The 24,142-nt window shown below is 38.6% G+C and overlaps 1 protein-coding gene across 1 annotated transcript; it reads right to left on the bottom strand.

The window, feature by feature from the left end:
* Positions 1-682: 682 nt before the first annotated feature.
* On the bottom strand, positions 683-20,436 carry LOC125227835 (nucleosome-remodeling factor subunit NURF301). Its single transcript, XM_048132202.1, is given in 19 exon segments — positions 683-1,819; positions 1,931-2,211; positions 2,816-2,983; positions 3,321-3,514; positions 3,604-3,809; positions 3,812-4,126; positions 5,173-5,377; positions 8,944-9,083; positions 9,355-9,469; positions 9,555-10,576; positions 11,690-11,930; positions 13,034-14,850; positions 14,926-15,166; positions 15,332-15,529; positions 15,609-15,781; positions 15,862-16,089; positions 16,183-16,655; positions 16,733-17,015; positions 18,891-20,436. Coding segments are annotated over 19 exon segments (7,527 nt in total). The 5' UTR covers positions 19,912-20,436; the 3' UTR covers positions 683-1,613.
* Positions 20,437-24,142: the final 3,706 nt, after the last annotated feature.

Below are 24,142 nucleotides of genomic sequence, written 5' to 3'. Positions count from 1 at the left end.
CGTAATGACTTTCTATTAAACGACCACAAAGCATAAAGACTGAATATCAGAACGGCTTACTCTCAAAATTACTTGTTCGCAAAAAGACCATCTCGTAGAAGGTATAGATCTTAAAATGCCCTAATGGCCACCTGGCCGCCACGCCACCTGGGGCGCGTCTTACGTCCTTCCTATACAAAATGTACTGAGGAGACGTTTTTGAATTACATTCAGGCGGCGTGGCGCAGACGTCCGTTCCGCACCTCAGGACATGCGTCTCTTAGGCCGGACATGCGTCTCTTAGGCCGGCAACAGACAGTCTTAAATTTCATAATCTTATGAAATCAGATCGAGTGCACGGATTCCCATACAATTTCGCAACTGTCCACACACAGTCTTATTTTTAAAGATTATGATTTTTTTCAGATTGATCTGACAGATTGCGAATAATTTGAATTTTAAGAATGTGTGTGGCAAGGCAGTCAATCTTATTTTATAAGATTATGAAAATTAAGACTGTCTGTTGCCGGCCTTAAAGCTACCGCGACCGCGACCGATCAGTGTGCACGGAACAAAACATCCAGCGAGCCAGATTTCGATCGGACGTCCATGCGCTCAAGGCCACGTCCACGTCCGTCGGCCGATAGTTTGCACGGTTATGTGTATTTCCATTGTCCAGATTCCCGTCCGCGGTCGATTTACGACGGACGTCCGCGTAGTATGTTCCTAGCTTTATTGTCTAGATCGCCGACCGCGGACGTCCGCGTAATATGTTCCCAGCTTTATGATTTACGACTTTGCATTCCAACCGTCAGCTTGCAGCAGGTGGCCTACGACCGTGCTCCCGAAGACCCCGCCCAAGGCGAGCGTCGAAAGTGTCGGAACACTCCTGGGGATTTAGTCTGTGGGAGTCTGACATAACCACTTGGCTCTCCCGGGCGAGTGGGATCCATAACGGGTTCCCCAGGGTAAAAAAAGGTGCAAACCGACACGTGCACGGTCGACAGGACTGCACGGCAACAGCAAACATACTGCAGAGTTGACATCATTTTGCAACTGGGTTGCAGGTCAAACATAGCTCGTCAGTATCAGTCAGTGTTAACCATTGCCGCAATCGTAGGTCCAACGAGCCGCGTGAGCCTCGGTTTGCCGACCCTTGGGCTAAAAGAACGCATGCCCATAATTGAAAACCATATTGAAAAGCATCATCAAGATGTATATTATTAAAAATTTATTACTTACATACAAGGTAGGTTTACTTATTCTAAGTACAACTAGAATAACTAAAATAGCTTTTTTTATTTTTTAGCTAACATAAAAGGTATCTGACGAAATGTATACATTGCAATATTTTCTCTGTTATCGTCTATATCTAAAGAGAATCAGCTTCAAAGTATAATGCATGAAATAAATACAATAAATACCTAACATGAAACAATGCTGTACTCGTTAGATACCTGTAAAATTATTTATATAAATTATTCTTTGTAATTTCATCACATACTTTACAATTTACAAGTGTTACAGATCATCTAGAATAATACAAATACACAAATCATCTTCATCAGTTCTACCACTGCATTATATTAACATCATTAATCCTTACTTTTAGTCACTGTACACTGGCACTATTATCATTGCGTTGTTTCAAATAATTTTTCACGAAAGTACTTAATTTTTTGTGCAAAAAATGCTTCTAAACCATCTGCACAACGATAGAATTCAGAGTCTTTTGGATTAAAGTATCGACAATTGTCGAAAATTTTAGTCATGTCACCAATGAATTCACTTAACATACTGTAAGTCTGTTCATTCACTTTTCGTTCCACTGTTTGTAAATCTGAAACAAAGAAAATGTATCATCATTGTGTTTGTATCATGTTATGCTACTAAGGTTGCACAAGTATGTAATTAAAGTGTTTTTAATGTTGAAAATAAAGTTAATACATACCCATAGGTTCCTTTATTATTTTATAGTAGGTAGGTGCTTCTCTAGGATCTACAGGTTCCATAAACGGCCACGCGTTTTTATGCAGCTGTATTTGCTTTATAAGCCTCTTTAAGTTTTCAAAGTCTTTCATGGTGAGTTCTTTCATATTAGCATAATTGACCGAATTATTCTTTTGGCAATTCGGACAAATGTATTCATCGATATTGTCCGCTTCTGACTGTAATATTCCCACACAACGTCCATGAAACCAATCTTGACACCGATCGCAGCAAATGTAAAACCTGAAAAAACACTGGCATTTGAGCATTCTCTTGAGCAATGGTCGTAGAATAAATACTTAACCCATAGACCCATACATACAATATCAATGAACAGAATGAACGTATAATCATGCTTATGAAAAATTTACGCAAACTGGCAACACGAATGATATTAATCCACATAAATATAACTCCTACTAGTAGTGTGGGAAGAATTAAATATCACTGTACCCATGTAACATTTAAAGAGCATTTCTGATTTTCATTTGCACCGTTTTGCATAGACGCTACAATTTTAACTTTAGACTTGTAATGGCATATTAGCCACTTTCCGTGTTTAGCAGTAACACAATGGCTTACTGCGACATAACGCATATTGCTTGGTCAGCGATAACCCAAACATGTATATATAGGCACACCTTTATACAATAAATGAGATTCATTACTTTACGCTTTACCTACTACTTGTATTTATCATTTGGACACCTCACACCGTGACGCTGCCCATCCACATCAGTAACTTCATATCTTGTTATTACAGACTTAACTAAAACTCAGTGAAGTTCTTCGAAGATATTGCACGAATACTGTTATGATATTGTCAATAAAATAGTGTGTGACTGACTGCGAGTTGTCGTAGGGCTGCCGGCACAGGCAGTAGAGCTCCTGCGTCTCCTCGGCGCGGCGGCAGTCGGGGCACACGTACTCCTCCATGGTCTTGCTCATCTCCTCCGTCACGCCCACGCAGTCGCCGTGGAACCAGTTGCTACAGTGCTCGCAGCCCACGTAAAATCTGCACGTTATATATTTTATTAGATAATAGTCTTGTGAAACTTATATACTGATGAAACTTAAGGACCCTCTCTCATGAGAAGTTGGGAAGGCACAAATAGTTATGATTGCTATTGCAAATCATTGCTGTCGGTGTCAAAATATTAACATATTATTTATTAGAGATAACATACGTTACGAGTTTTTAAATATCGTATCAACCTAACTAAAAACACAAGTTAGATTGGAAGAATCCTCAATTAAATCATTAAAACTAGTATAGCGTGACCTATCGAAACTTAATGATGATGTTCTCGAAAATTGAATCTGAAAAGATCCCTAATCTAAAATCGACTCACTTGGTGTTATCATAAGGCGTCCGACAGATGCACAGCAGTTTTTCCTTCTTGACCGGTTTCTTGCCGGCGGCGCGAGGCGCGTTGTCGCGCGCGCCACCGGAGCGCCGTTTGCCACCGCCCCCGCCGCCGCGGACCTCCTCCTGTTTGCTCCGCTCGGCGCGCGTCCGCAGCGCCAGTTCGGCCGACAGCTCCTTCTACGAGAACGACGTAAAAATGAGTAAAGGGTACGACAGCGCAGAGTTATGTCATTTTCTGAAGACTTCTGCAGAAGAAAATTTCGTACCTGTATTTCGATGCCCAACTCCTTTTCGAGAAGCCCACGCTTCTTGATGATATCCTTCTTGAGCATCTCCTTATGTTTGAACAGGAGCATCTGCATCCTGGAGTGGTTGGAGGCGGCGCGGCGGCGCTCGTCGGCGGCGACAGGGGCGGCGGGGGCGGGGGAGGTGACGGGTGCGGGCGGGCGCGCGGGGCGCGGGGCGGGGCGCGCGGCGCGGGCGCGGGCGCGGGCGGCGGCGCGGAGGGCGGGGAGGGGGCGCGGCCGCCGCGCATGCGCTTGCGCGGGCTGCTGTCGACCCACTCGTCGTCGTCGTCGTCCGCGCGCGGCGGGCGGCGGCGCGGCGGCGGCGGCGGCGACGGCGTGCGCGCGCGCGCCGCTACGGCCACGACGCGCGGCTCGCGCTCGGGTTGGTGCGCGATCGCGTTCGGCTCGGGCTTCATCTGTTTCTCCTGGTACCGCTGCAGCTGAAGGAGCTTCTCCTCGATCTCGGGATTGAGATTCTCCTGCTTTAATGCGCTTTTGATAGCTGTAAAGCGACAGAGTGTCATTTAGGAACCTTAAAATCTGAGGAAATAACGTTAACACGTTCACTACCCGACAAAAAATGCCACACTATAGACGTCTGAAACCGGACGTTATCTATAACCGGCCGCTTGTATAACGACGACCCGTATTGGGCGGATTGTCAGCTCAAAGTTTACCAGGCGGGTTCTTGGTGCCGGACGTGTTCATTTGCAATTATCATTATTTATCCTCGTAACGCCCACCATACATAATTATAGCTAGGGAATTTTGAATCTAGTTGTAAATTGTAATGTAATCTTTTTGTTGTAAATTAAATTGAGTTAAATCGACGACCATGTAGAGTCATGGGTGTTTTCTATGTATATAAGTATGTATATCGTCGCCTAGCACCCGTAGGACAAGCTTTGCTTAGTTTGGGGCTAGGTTGATCTGTGTAAGGTGCCCCCCAATATTTATTTATAAATTTCATTTGTTCGAAAAAATTTAGAAATAAAGAAATGCTACTTTATTTGTTTATATGAGAGTTACAATTCCATTGACATTGAGCGGCAAGGGTTTAAATATACAATTACAGATTTTTGAATACCAGGCTGGAGCTACTGTGGAATGTTAGTAGAATGAGAAAAAAGTATTTGGAGCTAACAATTTGGAAAGTCCTAGTAATATCTTTTATCGTAACATTAATCTTAATCACACAAGGAAATTACAATCATTAAATGTAAAAGTCGCGGGAACAGCTAAGTAAGGCTAGGCAAAAAAAAAAGATGGAAAAAGGACTGAAGAAGAAGACTGGAAGAGATGAGAGCCAATAGCTTTTGTTTGTCTGCAAACTATTGTCATATAGACTATGAACCCGGGTCTACGCCAACCGTAATCAAGTGCTCGTCTATGGTGGCGGACAAGTAAAACTCGCAAATTAATTACTGTAACAAGTTGAGTTGTCTCTCAACTTGTACCATACAATTTTACAATATTGTAAGTATCATAGATAAATATTAAAAGTATCGCGCTAGCGTGGTATTCGTTTAGTGGACAGTAGATACTTACTCTGTTGAATGTAGTCAGGAGTAAGCACGAACTTGTTGCTTTGCACAATAACATCCTGATTAGAATTAACGATATCTGTCTTTGTATTATTTTGCGTTATATCCTCGGGTTTGGAAGGAGTGGCCTCTTTGTGGCTGGTAGCTTCGGCCACGCTATCTTCGCCGTTTACTAGCGGTTCTCGCTTTATGTCTTCTTCGTTAGCACCCTAAAATTAAAAAGGGAACGGGACTTGTTAGTTTATTGCTCCTTGTTGAAAAATGTACAAATATGTATATGAAAAAATTGTACACCCAAAATTTATGAGTTCAATAATATGATGTCCAGCTAGAAACGTTAGAATTTACTAATCTAAATAATTGCATTAACAGATGATCTGCAAGCGTTAAAGCCATTGAAGATCATAAAAAAAACAACAGTTAATTCAGGTGCACATCACTTACTTCCTAGGTTAGAGATAGTACGTATTTCTACTATACACCCTGTTTTTATTGAATTCCGTTAACTTTAAGGGACGGTTTTTTTAGACTAAATACAATTAATTTCTCTAAGAAACTAGCATCTTAACTCTTACAGTTACCGAGTTATTAAAAAAATTAAAATTATTACTGAGCACGTGTGTGACAGCCTTTACCACTTCCCAATGTTATTTGTTTTGAACAATTATTCTTAAGGGTCTCTCACATTAATTAATTCATTTATTATGTATGAAAACGATGAAAATTTTACTAAAAGTAATATACAGGTTGGTTCCTGATAACGAACCTAAAGACATGTCGAATTTAACGGAGAACAAAAAAAAAACACGGTGTAGAAATAGAATGATGTAAAAACTTTCACATTTTGATAATGTAAGCAAGATCAATTATTAATTACAAGTATTTTATATTATGAATTATTCCATCCAACATAATGCAAACGGCACTATAAAATTGAGAACTTTACTCAAACTGACTATTTTACAACCACCAAATAATCTGGAAATATTACAATAGGTATTAATAGGTACTTTAACTAAATCCATAACAAGCAATAAAAATGTCGAATAAAAAAATATCTATAGACTTACGCAACAGGTTAACAAATATCGCCAGATTGTCAAATGGTTATATGATATAAAACTTGTTAGTATGTGAATAGCGACACTAGTTTAGAAACTGAGATAAAACTAAATGGGGTGAAAATTAAAATGTTATAATTCAAATTGTTTGTGGGAATATATCAGTTCAAGTTTAAATATGAACAGTAGTTCTATTGCTTTATTTTACGTGAGTTTTCAGTACATGCCGTTTTACAATTAATATATTTACATTCAACTTTACACGAAATAGATAATTGCCCATACACCCCCACAAACTCTTTAGAAACAAACGACAAAACAAATTTACACAAAGAAACAGGACTATGTAAATAAAACTCGATCATTACTTTAATAATTTATTCAAAGGTTATTGCACGAGCCGTTTTATAAAGGTTTTACTTGAACTTCCTAATAAATATACATATAAACAGGTGGTGTATGAGCAATTCCTGTTACGTATGTTATACCATAAGTACGAGAAAATTATAGTAGATACAGATTCAAATTAGCGTTTAACAGTAAGACGCACGATTAAACACTTGGGTAAGTCACTAGTTGGAATTCAGCAATGGTCGATAAATAAAATGCCGGCTGCCTTATTATGGCAACAACAATGTGTTTAGCAACGAATAAGAAATAAAGAAGCGTGCCATTTTATATATCGACTTCCGATACTGATACAATTATAACAGCCCGTGGGGTTTTAGAATGTCAGCGATTTGGAAATCAGTACTTTATTAATTATTATGAATCAAACTAACCCGAGGCTATTAATTGGAACCATAAAAACACACGCAAATCATACTATGTGCCAATGTTCAAGATCAACCGAATATACTTTCACGTGACACTAAGTAATGTTTGTTCCTTTACCTGCCGTTCTGCTTTCGTATTTTAGTGGGTTTGGTTCCTTATTCATAAACGTTCACTCAAAGGTATCAAGCCGATAAGTTCGTTTCCGACGTATTGGTGTGATAGAAAAGGACAAACGAACTTTATCGGCTTGATAACTTTAATGAATAAGGGGGTTAGAATTTATAAAGTAAGACAAATCTTTCAATTATTAGTATGTCAATCCATCTTACTCTCTGGTATTATCAAAACAAGAGATAGTAATGTTTTCCAAAAAATATGTTCATACTCCAAAATCCCCACGGACGATAGTACGTAATTGTTTAATAAAATTATTGTTATATGATGATATCAAATACATTGTTCACATTCTTTCTAACACTAATCAACAAAATCCCAATATTACCTACTATTTTATAATTATGTTCATTTTAGATACTTCTTTTCATAGATTTTAATTTAAACCATGGCCCAAATAACATATTATATAATTCAAACTAGAAAACGAAAAAATATAATGCAACAATTGTAAAAATATAAATCGTTAATATAAACTAAATGCCTTTAAACTTATGAAATTGTTGTGTATCTTAGAATAATAAATAGAAATCAATTCATGGCTTTGAAAAAATATAAATGCTTTAATACTGTTTTTGCGTTGATTGTCTACTGTACTGTTATGTAAAATATGTTGTTCGATCGATATATATTTATTATTAAGATTATACATTGCACATAATTATATTTAGTATAAGTGTTCTTTGGTGTTGCTATAATGTATATAAAACATTACTTTTTTTTACTACAAAATAATACTTTTGCAAAATACTATATACTACATCCAGTCTTAACCATTGTATTATTTAACTAAATGGCAAATGAGTGCCAAGACTTAGTCATTGGTATATAGAAAAGTGAATAGCTTAATCATAATAGAGAGTTTGACCATCACGAGTACGTCGACTGATTGATTCCTTGAAATATGCAGCCCTATAAGTTTTACATTATCTGTAATGTAACAAATCGTAATGGCAAATAACCCCACCGAGTAATGGGTATACGAATACGACAGTAAATGAATTAGACACGAAGTTTGCATGACGCTCGGTTTGATCCTACCCTAAACTTAAAAAAAAACTAATTTATCTAAAAATGATATTGCCACGAGTAAAGAACGATGGCCAAATGTGGTCGCAGAACACGTATCTAACAACTGATTTTTTTAAACGTTGTTGCACACAATTGCACAATGTATGAATCAGCTGTGTCAGTAAAAAACAATTATTTTCTTAGAATTAGTTTCTATTCAAAATAACATGTAGAAACTCGCAACAGTCGTTTTTCTGTTCTTATATTTGAGGTTTCACATCAACAATTCTGCGACAACACTGCCTTAGCCTTAGATACTGATGTATTCCCTCCATACAATACAGCTACTATACATACATTAGTCGGTACAAGCCTTAAAATATCACTAAGTTTGGGATATAAGTCTTTAAAAGACGGGTACTTATCAGGGAAAGATTCGATACCTTTGCATCGATATGATCGTGTAGGTAGTTGTTTAAATTTGAACTCTGATAGCATTCAATTGAGTCGAATACTATGACTGACATATACACTATAGAAAGGGTTATCTAAAACGAAGATCCCTAGAATCGCTACGTTCGCAAACATAGTCAAGTTAACGAGACGCGTCGTTCCAATAGTATTATTTAATAAGTAGTTTTGTCTAGTCTCTACTAGTAGGCGCCGTTATCAGTTTTTACGTGACCTACTGTACCCACTTGAATAAAATCTACTTAGAGCGGAGTACAGGATGGCTAGTAGTAATAGATTACCTGATGCGCGGGCAGGGGGATGGGGTGCAGCGCTTGCGGCGCCACGGGCGCCAGCGGCGGCGGCGCGCTCGGCGGCGGCTGCACCGCCAGGTACATCTTCATGGGGCCCAGCATGCCTTGCTTCCCCGTCGATTCTTGAGCTGCGCGACGTAAACAAATACATCAATCGGACGCCCATGCCATGCCCGTCGCGTGATCGACTCAGTTCCACAAAAATACATCGAGTACAGCTTGGCAAAACAAAAAAAGAGTAGAAATGGAACTTTTTTTTTATTATACTGTTCTCAGACATAGACGGTGGGGCCCCTATTATTTTTTACTTTTTTTACCGATGGTTATGGCGATGGTTATTTTAATAAAAGTATAACCGAAAATATAATACAAGCGAAGCTAAAATAGTTGTTAAATTACCTTTCAGCAACTGCTGTTTAACTTGATGTTGGACTAAAGCTAATTGCTGAGGCGTAAGGGAATAGCCGTGTAGACCTTGAAGAACTATTCTGGGTCCACTACTGGTCTGCATCACCTGTAACAAACAAGGAAGTTTGGTATTTAGTATCTCGAACCTCAACACTCAATGATTATTACATATTACAGTTTTTTTTATTCACCTGAGCAGTAACGGTCTTTATGACGGTGCCGGGCGGTTGTCCGGCCAGCAGGCGGTTCTCGGTGATCTGGTCCTCCGTGAGCGGCGGCGGCGGCGGCGCGGCGGGCGCCAGCACGGGCCGCTGCACGGGCGCCGGCGCCGGCACCGGCGCGGCCACCGGCGAGGGAGCCGCCGCCGGCATCGGACTTTGTCCTATGTGCGCCACGATCTGCGCCTGGTTGTTGCCGGTGGGCCGTATCAGCACCTGTTGGCCGTTAACGGTCGCCAGCTGGATCTTGCCGGCCGCGATCTGCTGGACGAGCACGGGGTTGTTGACGACGATCTGCTGCGTGGAGGGCGCCCGCGGCCGCGGCGGCGGCGGCGCGGGCCGGGGCGGCGGCGCCGGGGCCACCTGCCGCTGCATTATCTGTCCTTGCACCAGCACAGTCTGTAGGCGAGGTTGCATGTTAGGCCGCGGAGTAGACTGGACGACCACTTGCTGTGCGGGCTGCACGACTATTTGCCGATTGCCTTGTAGAACTATTTGTTGCGCGGCTACCCGAGTTTGCACCTTGGGCTCTTCGACGACGGGTTTCGACTGGGCCATCAGCCTCTCGGTATTCTCGGCCGGAGGAGTATCGGCTTTGGGCGCGGGCGAGGAGGCCGCCACCAAGTGGCCGGCTATGCCTTGCTGTCCCGCCATGACTACGTGGAGTTTTCCGTCCGGCATCTGTATTAATTGCTGGCCGGCAAGTAGGCCTCGAACCGTCAGTTTTCCGTCAGGGGCTCTTATAATTTGAACCTTCTGCGGACCTTCTTTTTGGACCGGGGTACTGGACTTAGCGGCTTCAATCGGTTGCGGCGTCTTTGCCGTTGAAATGGGTTGACTGACCACTCTTGTCGTACCATCGGCCCCTTTAGTCATGATAATTCGTCTAGTACCTATGACTGTTTTTTGACCAGTGGGGGTGCTCACGTTGGTAGTTAATAAAGATGTTAATGTACTTTTCCCTGCATTAGGAGCAGCCGGAGTTTTAGATTTGTCTGTAAAAAAAAGTTATCCGTAAAAAGGTAGAATAATTTAGAGGAAATTCCTAAGATAAAGCCTGCTCTATATTATTTTAAAAGTAAACAGTAATCGAATCAATAATGTTCCAGAGGCTGAAATAAGGTTAGTGGAAATTTTGGACACGTCATTACGCTCACACACAAAGCATGACTATGAGAACACAAAGTGAGTGTATTATATTGCTCTCACGCCATAAATTAAAACAAAAGTCTTCATGAATCAAAAAGATGTTGAAAATTTTGCATCTAGGAATGTAATACTCATAATTGTGATTTATTTTCAACATTTTTGTAAAGATATTAGAGTTCAAAAACGTAACATATGTATATTGTTTTAATGCCCATATGTGTATTTAGTACTTATAACAGATTAAAGGTGTTATAAGGAGAAATACACAAAGGTTAAACAAATTTTGCCATCAAGTGAAACACAAATTCACTACACAAATACAAACAAAAGACTGACTATAAACTAAATCAAATCTGTCAATTTATTCAATATTTATGATTCAAAATCATCATTTATACAGTAGGGGAAAAAAATCTATCATACTGGTTTATATGTATATCGAAAACAATAAGTCGAAAATTGTTAAAATTAAACTTTTATATCAAGTAAACAACTATCGTAATGTATCATCATTACAAATATGTATTATAGGAGTCCCTGCACGTGGCTCGTGGCCATTCACTATTTTGTGTTTTTATAATAAGAAGTTCAATATTAGTAACATACAGAATTGGCGAGTGTAAAGTATCTAATCCGCATCAGGCTCTTGTGGCTGCTCACGGCCCACGTGCAGTGAGTCCTAAGACTCGTAAGTATTCAAATACACATTTGAAATGTTGATACAATTGTTATTTACTTGATATTTTCTTGACTTATTGTTTTCGATATGACCAGTATGATAGATATATTTCCGCTACTGTAGATAAATTCTACCAGCCCGCTTAAGACATCAAGTTATTATTTGTATAAAATTACTTTGCACTCTTGTAGATAAAATGCAATTTTACTATGTGTTTTCGAATACCAGTTGGTGTGATGCAAAATTGAGTGGCCATGTAAACATATGTTATGTTATGTACCTTGTGACATCTCGAGCGCTCTCTTCTGCTGGTGCGCGGCGCGCTGCTCGCGCAGCTGCTGCTCCATCTTGTCCTTGAGCTCGGCGGCGGCGGCGGCGGCGGCGGCGGCGGCGGGCAGCGCGCGCGCCGGCAGCTTGCCCGTGGACGTGCGCGTCACCGGCGTCACGCGCTCCGCGCGCTCGCCGTACTGCCGCACCTCCCACAGCTCCAGCTTGTCCTCGTCTACCCATTCCTCGGATACCTGTACATATTACACGATTGTACGACCTATCATGGCTTGTATAAAACCTAAACTATATCTGAAGCGATGTTGCAACTGAACACAAAAACTTTAGTTTTGTTTAAGTTAAATATAAGGACTGTATCGATAAGTATAAGGACAAAACAAACCTCGTCTAAATGTTGACATGTGCATAATTTTATATTATTATGTTCCGAGAGTATGATCTGAAGGTATTGGTAAGCACTATTTGATATAAGAAAGTCTAATTTTTATTTTATTTTAGAGACTTTATGGTACTTTCATTAAGGTCTAGCAAATAAATTTCGGACAACCCCTATCTGGCTTAATTTGAGAATATTTCAATGACTGTTTGCACGATTTCAACAAACAAAGGTTAATATGCTGCCAAAATATATTCTTTAAGAGTCCTCTTCATGGTTTTTCAATTGGGTACTTGCAGAATAAATGCGGTGAATTTATATAATTAAAAAAAACGCTATTTTGAGTAACGTTCCGGATTGTCGTAAATTTTTGATGCAAGCAGGATGAGAGAAACAGGTAAAAAAATTAGCCATAGGCCAAAGTCTAATTGACATTCACGGTGTTTGAACAGTGCCTAAACCAAATCGATATAAACAGTGTATGATAGTTAAATTCGACATCAAAGTCGGAGTTAGAGGAAGCACCATGCCACATTCTCTAAATGGCCGCCATACACAGATCCTGAACTTTATTTCTTAAAAATAACTATGGCTAGACTATGTCCAGATATTCTGCTTTGTGGATCATATGTCGTTGAGGTTCACACAGTACAATTTTTTTTCGCAATCGTATCGTTTTTTACGCACTTTGTGAATTTTCTAGTAGCATTTGTCCGGAATCGTAATTGTTACTCGGGAGGATTAAGTCAATACTGTCTAAACCACTTGCTTTACGTCGAGTTTCTAGGACAAAATGTGAACCTTATTATATGCCTTATTAAGCCTATGTCTTGTTTTAAGAAAAAAATATAATAGCAAATAAATACGGCTACTCAAAGTTGTCCTCATACTTAACGATACAGTCTTTATTTTCATTTTTTTACCACTGCCAACGCTCCCTATGTGAATCTTGATATTTACCTGTGGTTCGGTGTTTTGCGGGGATTCGGCACGCTTTCGTTTCCTTAATCCGCTGCGAATAGACGTCACTTCTCGGACGGTCTTCGGCAGTTCCAGTGGGATGACAACACGCCGCCTGAGATATTGTGTCCGCTCCGAAAACTGTCCAATGTGTCGATGTTTCAACAACTCCAGAGACACTATTTCAGTGTCGGTGGTTAGTTGGTGCTTGCCGTCCGCTGTAGCGGGTTTAGCCGCCATGTCGTCCCATCGCAAGCAGGCCCACATCACTCGAAGTTGTAACGCCGCGCTGGCTAGCCACTGTAGATTGACTGTGCGATACAGCCAACAAGTTTTGAACAAGGGTCTAGCGCACGGGTACGGCCACACGGCTTGATTAGGTTTTGCGCTGTGACTGAATCCCGACACAGTATTAAGCCCAGCTTGTCTACATAGCTTCCTTAGCTCATGATGTGGTAAGACCATAATAGTCTTGGCTTTACTTCTGGTGTGAAATGTGGAACACAGTGGATATTTCACAGGTGTTCGTTTCTTTTTCTTTTCCACTGCTGATGTTTGAACTCTCTTTAAGTACACTTTACTGCAAGGATTTTCAGTAGAGTAAACTCTGACGAAGCCTCCTTCCGTTTTTTCTTCCTTTACCTGTCTATCTTCCCTTTTTACAGGCCTAGTCTGGCCGAAACGTCTGTTAACCGTCGCCCGGTATTTCGGCGTGCTATCCTTCGCTGGAGTTACAGAGCACTTGTAATCATTTCCGTTATTATTATTTACTTTACTAGGGGTGGGTTTTGCCGACCTTCCTCTAGTAATTCGAAGTTTTGGTATTGGAGGACGAGATTGATCAGAATCCCCATCACGGGCGTCATCCTGTGGTGGATCACAGTCCGTCAACTCTTTTAAAGGTCCAATTTCAACCTCGTTCTCATCATTATTATTGCACGTAATGTCGATATCCATTTCATTACCCACAGCAGGCACGGCAGACTCCTCAAGAGTGCTCTCAGTCTTAAGGAGACAAGCAGACCCGTCGTCCTGTTTTTCAGTCTTAATATTTAGGTCAGAATCTTCACTAAATTTTCGTTTTACAAAACCGTCGGTGCTTTTGTTGTCACATTCTTGAGCGCAAGCCACTGCTGACAGTAGATCAGAAAGAATATTTTCATTAGTGCTCACGGCATTAATTGAACTTTTCCCAAGTAAATACTGTTCAAGAATAGACATCTTGTTACTATCATTTGAATTTATAAGATTGCTAGTAGAATTAACTATTTTGCTACCCTTTATAAGTGTAAGTAATTCATTTAGTATTCTTTCTTTTTTCATGCACAAGGGGGAGTAGCAATTTAATTTTACTCCAGAACCTTGAAGCAAATTAGAAGCCTCTATTTTATTGCATCCAAATGAGTAACATTTAAAATGTTTAGTCATTTGAGTTAATTTCACATACTGATCTCTCAAACTGTCAATATTTTTGGCTACTGCAAGATTGACAGTGGTGTTCTTTATTTCATTGCAAGGTGCAATGAGAGGTGGCTCGTCCTGCTCAGGTTCGTCATTTTCAACATCGATGTTTCTGTCTTCCTCACTTTTTACATCTGTTTCTTCTTTCTTTACATTAGCTAATAAATTAGTGAGTTTCTTTTCTTCCATGAACTTCAAATACGTGCGCCTTGCCAGAAAATCGTCTAGTTTCGACTTCCTGGCTATCCTAGGGTAATATCTTCTGGTTGATGAACTTAAAGCTTTTTCGACATCAATTTCTTCAAAATCTTCATCTTCATTTTTCTCGACCTTTAAGTTTCTCATTGAGGGAGGCACTAAAACAGGAAATCCACGAATAATGCCATATTAATTAAAAAGGTAGATACAATTTGTAGTTAAGCTATACTTACGTTTTTCAAGTACTTCATTGTCAGCAGAGTCATTAGACATGAGGTACTCATATGTTTTAGGTTCAACTGCCAACACTTTGATAATGCTTCCTTCTCTGACTCTAACAGCAATTTTTGCAGGACCTTGGGAGAGACTTGGCTTTAAGGTACTACTTTGTTTTTTAAACTTTCTGGTGGTAGAGTTCCACAACCAACCCCACTGACCATGAATTCTATATTCTTCACCTTTTTGTTTCCATGCCTGGGGAAATAAAAGTTTTGTTAAAAGTTTTCGTACATACATATCCAAAAAATATGCCATGGCATGCATCTGGTCTTGAATGCACAACCTAGGTGTTAGGCTGTCATAATTAGTTGCTGATGATATTTTTTTTTATATATATGACAAATTTAAATTATATAATACCTGATGCCGAAGACCTAAGGAGTATTTAACGAAATTGTATGCAGTTCTATTCCTCTCCTCTTCTTCATCCCTCTCCTTTTTCTCTCTTTTGTCAAGTTTCTTTCGTTCCTCACGTTCAACAGCAGTTGTCCTAATAAGTCTGACATGACCTAATTGTTCATGCCATGCTGGAGCCCATACAACACTTTTGATACATGCCTGTAAATGAAAAGAAAAAACGTTTTATTTATGTTGCTCCAATTTTATAATGTTAAATTAACGTTTTTTTATTAATTACCTGTAATACACATAAAGCTCTAGCGAAGTCCCTAGGCGCTTGACAAAGTTGAACGGCCTGCACCCATGGCTTCCTCAATAGAGTCCAATTAGGATGCATGAATTGCACCACTATATTGGATTCTAATTGTAACAAAGTTTGTCTCAGCGTTGCCACTAGTAAAGGTTTAGTAGCTGAAAAAAAATAACTGTATAGTAAACATAATTGCTCATAGTTTAAACTAATATTATGTATTTAATAAAATGTGACATACCATTTAACAGGCCAATCCATTTAAAATCTTGTCCACATGAAAGGGAAAACTTATGGGACATGTAACGTTTCTTGTCTCTTTCTTCATTTCTTTGGGGCTTGTTCAATGCCAATGGATTTGTAGTATACTGGTTTACATAATTTTTAAAATTATTTTCGTTTCCTAATTTAAACAAGTAAGTCCCATTCGATATTTGATTTGATTTTAACCTTGTGAGCCGTTCTGTAACTAAGAAAAAAAAATTGTAGGATAATGTGAACATAAGAATTTTAACCAACATTATAGTAAAATAGAATATTTATTATTTATATAGAAACATACTTTCTTCAGTTCTCTTCTGGCTTGGAGTTTTTAGTTTATTGGCTGCATTCATCTTAGTCTTCTTACATTCATCATCATCTTTCATATCACTGTCATCATAATCTAATGGTGGATCTTCAGTGGTGACTGTGACTTCATTTTCAACATCACCATCAGATACAAGGGTTGGTTCAGGTATTTCTTTTTCATCTTCTATTCTGAGCCCTACATTTTGTTCTCGTTCTCTCTGTTCTTGCCTCTTTTGCTTTTGCTTCAGGATGTTTGCGTTTTCAACTTCCAAATAAGACTTGCGATTGCCTTTTGCTTGATTTGTTAATTTTTCAGTTATAGTCATTTGTCTGACGATTTCTTGTTCCATTTCCAGCAATTCACGCACCAAAGGAGTTTCCATTTCATCAGCATCTAGTACATCCATCAATTCTCGCAGTTGTTGTGGAGAAGAATAGTACCAGACCTCACCATTTTCAGCCTCACTAAAATTAAATTGATTATTATATTGCAACAATTTTAAATGTCCTTTATGTATACCATTCATTTGGTTATTACTTACACAAATATGCGACGCGCAATAAACCAATACTTCCGACCATGCCTATCAAAGCCTAAATGTTCATGACGACACAATAAGCCTTGTTTTTCAGCATCAGGTAAGCAGTCTGTGACGCCTAATGTCTTGTGTTGTCTACAGAGAGCACACTGCCAGTCTTCGGAAGGTACATCAACTAAAGGAGGGTCGACACATTCTAAGTGATAAACAGCTGGGCATGTTTCACAGCACAACAAGTCACCTAGCCTGTGGCAAACCCTGCAGTGATCATCATAATGAATAGGCACTGAAACCAAACAATAAACACATTATTAAAAGGACTTTAAATAAATCTGATTATAAATGATAAGAGGTCAGTCAGAATGGGATTGACAATGACAATCAGTCAGAATGGGATTGTTGGATAAAATTTTATTGCACAAAATAACAATAAAAAGTACACATGGCGAACTTAACGCCTTGAGGCATTCTCTACCAGTCAACAGAGATAGAAAATGACACCTTAATCAATTTTGGCATAATTTAAAATTGAGTGTTCATATTTGATGTATGGGTTTTGAAAGGTTAATGTGTACTCTTTTATGTTGAGGTTTACTGATGCTTTTCACATGTGTTTTTGCTAATATAAATTGTGTTAAATTGTAGTGTTAAATGTGGTTTGGTAAATCGTAGGATCCAGTCCTCACGATACAGGCTAGAGTCTCGACCTAGTGTGAGGGCTACTATTTGTTCTAAGAAGCTCTTGTATATTTCTATCGATTATTTTTCTATTATTAACTTAGGCTTTATGTAATGCAGATTTGGAACATAAATGTATTGTATTGTTAATGAATTCAGTCAATCATATTTTGGGTGTGGTACCAGCTTGCCAAGGGGTTTAAAGTAACAGCTTATCCATAATTTGGTGAGAAAATAATTCACCTTTGCAGTCACGCATGAATGACTACCATGACAACAACAGGTGTAAACAATTTTTTTTTAGGGATTTATTTGTGTAATGGATATTTTTTTATGAAATTAAGTATTATGTGTATTATATATCATTGTCTGAGTATCCACAACACAAGCCTTCTTGAGCTTGCCATGGGGCTTATTCAATCTGTGTAAGATTGTCCTATAATATTTATTTACAACAGTGTCATCTGAATTTCAAGTTTTTAAGGCCGGCAACAGACAGTCTTAAATTTCATAATCTTATAAAATTAGATAGACTGCCTTGCCACACATATTCTTAAAATTCAGATTATTCGGAATCTATCACATCAATCTGAAAAAATTCATAATCTTAAAAAATAAGACTGTGTGGGCAGTTGCGAAATTGTATGGAAATCCGTACACTTGATCTGATTTCATAAAATTATGATTTTTTAAGATTATGAAATTTAAGACTGCCTGTTGCCGGCCTAATAAATACCATATGATATGGCACATGTTTTTGATTTCAATTATTAGAGAGCGGATCTCAGGTAGCAATTTTTAATATGGATATGACTAGTGCAATTTTTAAAATACATGCCATGTAGTTAATAATAATGTCTTACAATATATTATTATTACATCGCACACCGCAAACTTCGCTGAAAAATGAGATTAAATTAATGTTATTTTTGCAATAAACTACAGAAAAACTAAAGAGAAGTATTTTATTCTAAATAAAGGAGTTTGTATACAGGAAACAAATTATTTTCATTTTTCTATTCTTAAAAGAAGAATAACTTAAATAAATAAACTATTTAAAAATTTACCATTGAACATTTTTTTTTATTATCATCATAGTATTTGCCCAATATTCAAAAAAGCATAGGGTTTTATTTTTATGTTCCGACACATTTTTTTTGTCTAAAAAAAAAATATGCGAGTCATATCCACATTAATATTTAAATTGCTACCCGAAATCCGCTCTCTATCAATTATCATTATGGCACATGTTTTGTCATCTTATTTTTTTAATTATAAAATGTTCTATTCTTGTATATATACTATATTATAAATGGCTGGATGTGCTAGGAAGGGTTGTTGGATATAAAATCATGGCAATTTTCTATTTCACAAATACAAACACAATAATAAAAGCTATTGCATATTTGAATGGTGTTTAATCAAGCAATTTAGCTGAGGTCTAAGATATTGATGGTATATTATAGTTTTTTTAGAAACTTACCTTCACTGAGTAAATCATCTCGCACTGGGTTTGTTATTAAAAATTGGTTACACAGGAACTGTAACACTGCTAAACGATCTTCGGCATTAGTAAATGGATATTCACAGGAATTTACAATTTTGACCACATTCTTATCAAATGTTTTATCACTTTCAATATATACCCGGAGGACTTCTGGCCAAGTCATAACATCTAGAAGAAACAGGGTGATGTTTACACTGTCTTTGTGGTCTAGAGGTCCAAAATGTGTTTGTTGGGCATCTTCCTCCCGGAGTAAGGCCTTTAATAACATTATATGAATTTCTACGAGAAGATTGCTTTGATCTTCACAGCTCACAGCTGCACACAGATCTTCCACACGAAATGGAGACAACCTAACCAGGTGTCTGAAGTGACGCAATACTTCATATATCCCAACAACTTGCAAAACAAGGTTTTGAGGTATGATTAAATCATCAGAAGATTGAGGCAGTTCAAGTGGAGGAACTTGTCTTTCTTCCTGCAGCCACAAGGGGTCAGGACTCGGCGGCCTCAGAGCGTTGGCGGCGGCCTTTCGAGGAGTTCCCCCAGTCGTACTGTAGCTGCTCACCGAAAAATCACTGTCACTGGCGTTGCCATCGGCAACTGACGCTTCAGAACTCTCGCTACCACGGTCTTCCTCAGGTTCTGATCTGTCACTACTATCGCCGAAATCTGAACCATAATGATACTCCGATTCATGGTAGTCTGCTGCATGAGGATTGTACCCTCTGCGAGAATATGCACTGGACAAACCTCCTCGTTTCGATTTGTGAGTTTTTCCACCTCTTTGTGTTCGTGTACTGCGTCTGCTTATATCACTGCCCTGAGGCGATGATGCTCGCGATGCCGTTGGTGTACTAGCCAAAGATCCAGAACCCACATTTTGGGCTTGTAAATATTTAGGTTTTTTCAATAAATGATACTGAAACTTTCTGTTTTTCTCAAAATTTCCGGATTTTGGGGGTCTCCCGCGTTTTTTAGCCCCTCTCCCCGACATCATTAACACTAACTGTCAATTATGTACTGTTTCGCACGTGTATAGCAAAAACATAGTGATGTTTACAAAAACAAGATGATAAAATATTTCAGTTCATCCTAAATCCATCGCACTCATGATTCCAGCCGTTTGTAAAGCTTCACGCAAATTAAAAGTCACAATGCTTTCAAGTCACTACTTTTAAGAGTACCTTCACAAGAAAGTGAAAAGTCAATCAGTCCACTGATACAAGTAGAGATTTCGATTTTCTATACGGAAAGAATGCACCAAAAACTAATGACGCGAAATGCGAGTACATGCAATTCTGAAACGCTTAATGCTGGCTCCTCATTGGTCGATTATAAGTCCGCCATGTCGTTTTCATAATTGATGAATTATTGAATTTACAGTACTCTGTATACTCGAATATAATAAGAAATTAATAATACAACACGAACTAGATCGTAAATAATTAAAAATAAAACCAAAATTGGCTGTTTTACGGTGTAAGTCACTTAATTATATCTCAAGCTAACACTGAAGTGAGGACTACCGCAGCCATTTTCTTTCGACAGAATGTTAAGTCAATGGTAGTACTTGTTAGTTTTTATTTAGCAACCAAAAGTTTAAATATTGCGAAATGGTCAAAAAAATAATCTAAATAAACAAAATAATATATTTGATGACTTAATATTGATATGAATATCAATTTAATATAAATGAGAAATATACCAAACAGGAAGCAATGTAATGCTTTTTAAAACTGTTTAAGCCACTGGCGAAACGATTGAAGACTTTTAGGCTTCCCAAGACAGTCTTAAAAATTCATAATCTTAAAAAAAACTTGTATGCAATCTGACAGTTCAAACTGACACTGACAGATCTGTCAGTGTCAATTTGCATACAATTTTTTTTTAAGATTATGAATTTTTAAGACTGTCTGTGGGAAGCCTTAGGCCCGCCACAGACAGTCTGAAAAAATCATAATCTTATCAAAGACCTTTACAGGGGACAGCTCAATCACATTTTTTGCCATACTAAATTGAACCTTATCACCGAGAGAGAAAGTTGATCGTATCAGACTAGCGAAAACGGTCCACATGAAAGGGCATTGTTTGGGCTGGTGTCCCTCTCGCACGTGTGACCAGTGTTAATGAGGTTACCATAGTAGTAGTATTTTTATCTGTATATTACCTGACTTTAAAACTTCTTATTTTATTTTAGTGTTATATTCAAAGTAGGGTTTCGATATATTTTAAAGAATTAGAAAATAATTATAATGTAATTATTTTAATGCCCATAAATCAAAGATTTGTATAATTAAAAAATACCTTTAATTGGGTATTAGTAGATTTAGTACTGACTTTGAAAATTAACTGGTATCCCCAATGTATGACAGTTATGACGTCACTGAATAATGTTGACATTGTCAGTAAGTGCGAGAGGGACACCAGCCCAAACAATGACCTCTCATGTGGACACACTTTTTGACCTAACTACACAATCTAGTTTAATAATTCTAAATCTATGAATCTTATATATTATACATATGTAATAGTCCTCCACATCCATTTCGATGACGGTGACCTCAGCAATCAAAGTCGTTTTCTCATATGATAATCTTATAAAATCAGAACGAGTGTACGGAATTCCATACGATTTCGCAACTGTCCATTGAATATACACTTTTAGACTCCGCTTACACGGGCGACAAAACTGTTTTGTCTCCGTCGCTCGGTCTATGGCTTCCCACAGACAGTCTTAAAAATTCATAATCTTAAAAAAAATTGTATGCAAATTGACACTGACAGATCTGTCAGTGTCAGTTTGAACTGTCAGATTGCATACAATTTTTTTTTAAGATTATGAATTTTTAAGACTGTCTGTGGGAAGCCATAATGGTTTAAAATTTTAGGCCGGCTTAGCCGGCAACAGATAGTCTGAAAAATTCATAATCTGAAAAAAGATTTGTATGCAAACTGACACTGACAGATCTGTCAGTGTCAGTTTGCATACAAATCTTTTTTAAGATTATGAATTTTTCAGACTGTTTGTGGCGTGCATTAGGCCGGCAACAGAAGATTATGATTTTTTAAGATTATGAAAATTAAGACTGTCTGTTGCCGGCCTATAGCTGCAAAGATAATAGGATTTCCTAGTCTATGTATAGCTGACTAAGGCTTCCCACAGACAGTCTTAAAAATTCATAATTTAAAAAAAAAATTGTATGCAAATTGACACTGACAGATCTGTCAGTGTCTTGTCAGTGTCAGTTTGAACTGTCAGTGTCTTGTCAGTGTCAGTTTGAACTGTCAGATTGCATACAATTTTTTTTTAGATTATGAATTTTTAAGACTGTCTGTGGGAAGCCTAAGGCCGGCAACAGACAGTCTTAGGCTTCCCACAGACAGTCTTAAAAATTCATAATCTTAAAAAAAAATTGTATGCAATTGACACTGACAGATCTGTCAGTGTCTTGTCAGTGTCAGTTTGAACTGTCAGATTGCATACAAGTTTTTTTTAAGATTATGAATTTTTAAGACTGTCTGTGGGAAGCCTTAAGTTTCATAATCTTAAAAAATCATTTTTTTTTATTTATTTTATTTATTTAATAAGTTTACACGGCATTACAGCATAAACACCAATACACCGAATAAACTAACATAGACAAAAAATACAATTTACAAAAAAGTATTATAACGACACACAATTACTTAAAAATATCATACACCGACCGTGGAAGGCCTATCATCCATCGTCTCGCAATACCTCAGACACTCAAGATACACTGTCTTCCATCTCCATGCAAACAAATCGCAATCAGGTGCTGACGTCAGTAGCGCATTGAGAAGTGTCAGAGCTCGAGGAAGCGGTGAGTTTTTGCGTGACACTGTGCGCGCTATCGGCACCGCCAACAGCGGGCGCACACGCGGTCTCAGACTAATTCTGGGAATATCAGGCACATACAACCTGAGAACGCAATTTACCAGATCTGGGCAGTCTGATTCACCCCGCAGCATCCGACAAACGGTGACTAACAGGTTGCAGTTACGCCTTACCTCCAGAGAATTATAACCGAGTGCTCCCAGCAAGAACTTCGTTGGGTATAGAAACGGGTAATAGCCATAGACTTTCTTGTAAAGAAATCTGAGAAAGGCCTTTTGGATCTTCTCTAGAAGTAAGACGTAAGTCGACTCATAGGGGATCCACACAATTGACGAGGTCTCCAGCTTGCTTCTGACCAGTGAATTGAAAACAAGCTTTATGGCCCCAACATCTTCGAACTCCTTAACATTGCGGATCACGAAGCCCAATCTTTGAAAACAGCTACGAGCTAGCTCACGTATATGATCGTGGAATGTCAACCGTGAGTCGAAGACAACGCCAAGATCCTTCACAGAGGACACCCTGTCAATCCTATCCAGTCCAAGGGTATAAGGCGCAAGTATAGGTGTTGCAGTTCGGCTGAATGAGCATACACAGCATTTGGCTACGTTGAAGAGCAGTTTATTTTCAACACTCCACCGCAGCACGGAGTCAATGTCCTCCTGCAGGGAAATGCAATCTGCACCATTTTTCACCCCAAAGATCAGCTTCAGGTCGTCAGCGTACAACAGACATTTTGAGTTCTTTACAACTGTCTCCAAGTCGTTAACCATCAGCCCGAACAAGAGGGGACCGAGTATGGAACCCTGACTGACACCAGATCTCGTGTGATAAGGTGCTGAGACGAAGCATCCGTGACGAACATACTGCCGTCGATCGCGTAGATAACTTGCTAATAGGGTTAGCAACTTAGGCGAGAAGCCTATACCATTCAACTTATGTAATAGCACATCATTATCCACGCGATCGAAGGCCTTCTTGAAGTCAAAATAAAGTACGTCCACCTGGATGCCTTTATCTAGATGCTCAGATCATAATCTTATGAAATCAGATCGAGTGCACGGATTTCCATACAATTTCGCAACTGTCCACACACTGTCTTATTTTTTAAGATTATGATTTTTTTCAGATTGATCTGACAGATTGCGAATAATGTGAATTTTAAGAATGTGTGTGGCAAGGCAGTCGATCTTATTTTATAAGATTATGATTTTTTCAGATTATGAATTTTAAGGCTCCCCACAGACAGTCTTAAAAATTCATAATCTTAAAAAAAATTTGTATGGAAATTGACAGTTCAACTGACACTGACATCTGTGAGTGACAGTTTGAACTGTCAATTTGCATACAAGTTTTTTTTAAGATTATG

This window comes from Leguminivora glycinivorella, chromosome 7 (genome assembly GCF_023078275.1).
Source record: "Leguminivora glycinivorella isolate SPB_JAAS2020 chromosome 7, LegGlyc_1.1, whole genome shotgun sequence".
In the NCBI taxonomy this organism is placed as follows: Eukaryota; Metazoa; Arthropoda; class Insecta; order Lepidoptera; family Tortricidae; genus Leguminivora; species Leguminivora glycinivorella.
The sequence above is the reverse complement of the archived record's forward strand: the minus strand, read 5'-3'. Positions and strand labels throughout refer to the sequence as shown.